The sequence below is a fragment of the Triticum urartu genome, chromosome 2A (genome assembly GCF_056163025.1).
Source record: "Triticum urartu cultivar PI428250 chromosome 2A, HENAU_Tu73, whole genome shotgun sequence".
Classification (NCBI taxonomy): domain Eukaryota; kingdom Viridiplantae; phylum Streptophyta; class Magnoliopsida; order Poales; family Poaceae; genus Triticum; species Triticum urartu.
Window position 1 is genome coordinate 723,831,561 of NC_141874.1, and position 3,220 is coordinate 723,834,780.

The 3,220-nt window shown below is 52.3% G+C and overlaps 1 protein-coding gene across 1 annotated transcript; it reads right to left on the reverse strand.

Annotated features, from left to right (window-relative positions):
• Positions 1-2,143: 2,143 nt before the first annotated feature.
• LOC147987181 (uncharacterized) lies at positions 2,144-2,851 on the reverse strand. Its single transcript, XM_087542303.1, has one exon. The coding sequence runs from the start codon at positions 2,849-2,851 to the stop codon at positions 2,144-2,146; it is 708 nt and encodes a 235-aa protein (XP_087398429.1).
• Positions 2,852-3,220: the final 369 nt, after the last annotated feature.

The following is a 3,220-nucleotide window of genomic DNA, read 5'->3' on the forward strand; positions in this document are numbered from 1 at the left end:
TCATCGTCGATGTAGTCGATCACAGGGGTATCATTGTCGGTCTCGGGGTCTACCGAAAAAGAAGTAACGGAGGGGGAACACAATAAATAATAGAGCAATCAAAGCATCTCAAAGCATAACATGGCAATACGCGATGCTAGAGGTGACCTAACGCGGTACTAGGTGACACCAAAAAAGGCAGGAAACATCCGTAAAAGTATTCCCGGTGTTTCTCATTCTCGGACAAACGGACCGGAGGTGGATTGTTGCATGTTCGCTATGCTAGGGACGTATGATGAACGAACGGACTGCATATTCGGATTCGTCTTGTCGTTTTGAGCAACTTTCATGTATAAAACTTTTTCACCCGAGTTACGGTTTATTTTATATGGATTTTCAAAGTTTATTCAATTTTTTGAAATTTCTGCATTTATTTAATCGAATTGTCCAAGTCAACTTGACTGGTCAAAAGGGGAGATGGTGGCCCACATGTCATAAGCTATACCTAAACAAATAACTAAAACTAGCTTAAATAAATGCGGGGTCCACATGTAATAGACTTAGACTAATTAATTAACCAACTAATCTAAACTAAATTAGTTTAGACCTAATTAAACTAGGCCGGCCACACACAGCTGTGGCACAGCCCGCGCGCACACAGCTCACACACACAATGCTAGGAGTAACTCTATTCCTTTTAACACAAGATAGTATTTTGTGATTTTTGTAGGATTTAATCCATGCATTATCTGAAGAAGGTCCAATGGAATTATTATGTCTACTTTCTGTTCATATAATCTTTACCCATGTTAAGACTTGTCTTATTGCTGTTTAGTGGCAGTTTAGAAGGCTAGTCATGGTAGAAATACAAAAGCTAGCTACTGCTACAGTAACTGAATGTTACTGTAGCCATGTAGCATAGTAGCAGCAGCAGACAGCGGTACAGGCGGGCGCTCGAGCGAGCGGCTCGGGGCGCTGCCAAGGGCGAGGCAAGGCGGCGTGTAGAGCAGCGTAGCAGCAGAGCAGCATACAGCTGCAGCGGCAAGAGCAGTGGGCAGCAGCGCAGCGCAAGCAATGGCGGGAGCAGTGACGGCGGCTATGATGCGTGGTGGGCAGCAGCGCAGGTCCATTAGCGACGTCCTACGGCTCGGGTACGAGCAAGGAAAGGGCTAGTCCACAACTAGTACAGCTCCCGGAGCCCGAACGCTTCATCAGAAGAAGCTAGGGAGCACAGCGAGCAATTAAACACGGGGAGAGACGGCGAAGCTCCCCCAGAGGCAAACGGATGCGAGGGAGAGGTCGGGGATGCTCTGGAGGTAGCGGATCGAAGGGCGGCGGCTGGCGGATTCCGATGAGGGGAACGGCCACGACGGCATCGCAGGTGTTCCTTGGCGTTGATCCCGGGGAGAGGAAGATGATGGCGACCGAGCTCCTGAACACCAAGGTGCAGCGTGGGGGAGGCTCCGTCCTACGGCATCTGCAACGACGCGGCGACGGCAGCGTCGGCTATGTGCGCATGTGCAAAGAGCGGCGTGAAATGTTGGCACAGCCAGAGGAAGAAGGAGACTCTCTCACACACAAAGGTAGAAGAACACACAGAGGCTTGACACCGCACACAACTTGTGCCCTTTTCTCTTGTATTCTCCTCACACTTGCAATGCAATTACATGATGGCTTAAATAGCCGGAAGCACACGGCTAAAACGCAGCCACTCACCCACTAACTCCATGCACACACACGCACAGGCCACAACTGTCTGACCCGGTTACTACTCAACTAACCCACGTCTAGATTGAGTCACTTCCAAGTTTTCTGTAGATCAACTAAGAGTTCACGCAGCCGGCGCATGCCACATCTAATTTTGCCCGCTTTCTCCACCTCTTTTTGCTCAACTCGGCCGCTTGGACTCCACAGAACTAGACGCATGCAGCTAGCCTATCCATGCAAACTACTAATAAACTCAACGGGATAGACTACTGACTTGCATATACACGCATGATCTCTTCTCTACGTGAGTACATGCCCACAGCCAGGTAGGACGGACGTGACAACATGCATGACACTGCTAAATAAATATGATGAAAAACCAAAAAACAGCAAGGTTAATTCTAACAATCACCCCCTTAACCTTGCTATCGTTTATTCGAACTCCCATGCCGTAGCATCACAGCAGCCCCGGCTCGTCGTCAGCCGTCACGGCAGCAAGAAGCGCCCACTGTTTCCTTGGCTCGGTGCAGTCCTTGGAGTAGTGTCCGTACTCTTGACAGTTGTAGCAACGCACCTTGCGTATGTCGAAGTTGCCCTTCTTCTTGCCGGCGCCGCTGCGGTGGCGAGCAAGCCACTCCTCCTCCGTGAGGAGCAGGCGACTCCCACCACCTTGGTCGTAGTTGTTGGCGCCCTTGTCCAAGTCGCTCCAGTCTTCCACCGTTTTGAGCCTTCCCACAAGCTCTTCCATGGACATGGTTTTAAGATCAAGAAGTTGTTCAATGGCAATAGCTACCTGGGTATACTTGGATGACACAATGCGGAGAAGCTTCTTCACGACCTTCACCACGTCGAGGTTCTCGCCGATCGTGCGCAGCTTGTTGGCGATCCCGTTCATGCGCATGGCGAGCTCATCGAGGGTCTCGCCGCTCCTCATGCGGACGGCATCAAACTCCTTGAGGAGAGTCTGCGCCTTGGCCTCACGGATGCGGGCATCGCCGACCCGCATGATCTTGATGGCATCCCATGCCTCCTTTGCCGTCGCCTTCACGGCAAGCGTGGAGTGCATCTCCTCCGGCACGGCTCGCAGAATTGCCGCAAGCGCCGCCCTGTCCTGGCTGAAGCTCCCGCCTCCCTCGATGGCGTCCCACACGCATTGGGCCTCCATGTTCACCTTCATGATCAGCGATCACTCGAAGTAGTTCGTCGCCGTCAGCGGCGGGTAGACGACGGTGTTGCTGGCCTGGTGGACGACCTCCTGCTGCACCACCACCTCGCGGCAGCCACGCCGCGTCGGGCTCCGGCCTCGGCGCACCACCAGCGAGGCCGAGACACGGCGGCGACCCGGCGATGGAGTGCGTGAACCTTCAGTCACCATGGCTCTGAATACCAAATGTTCGCACAGCCCGAGGAAGAAGGAGACTCTCTCACACACAAAGGTAGAAGAACACACACAGAGGCTTGGCACCGCACACAACTTGTGCCCTTTTCTCTTGTATTCTCCTCACACTTGCAATGCAATTACATGATGGCTTAA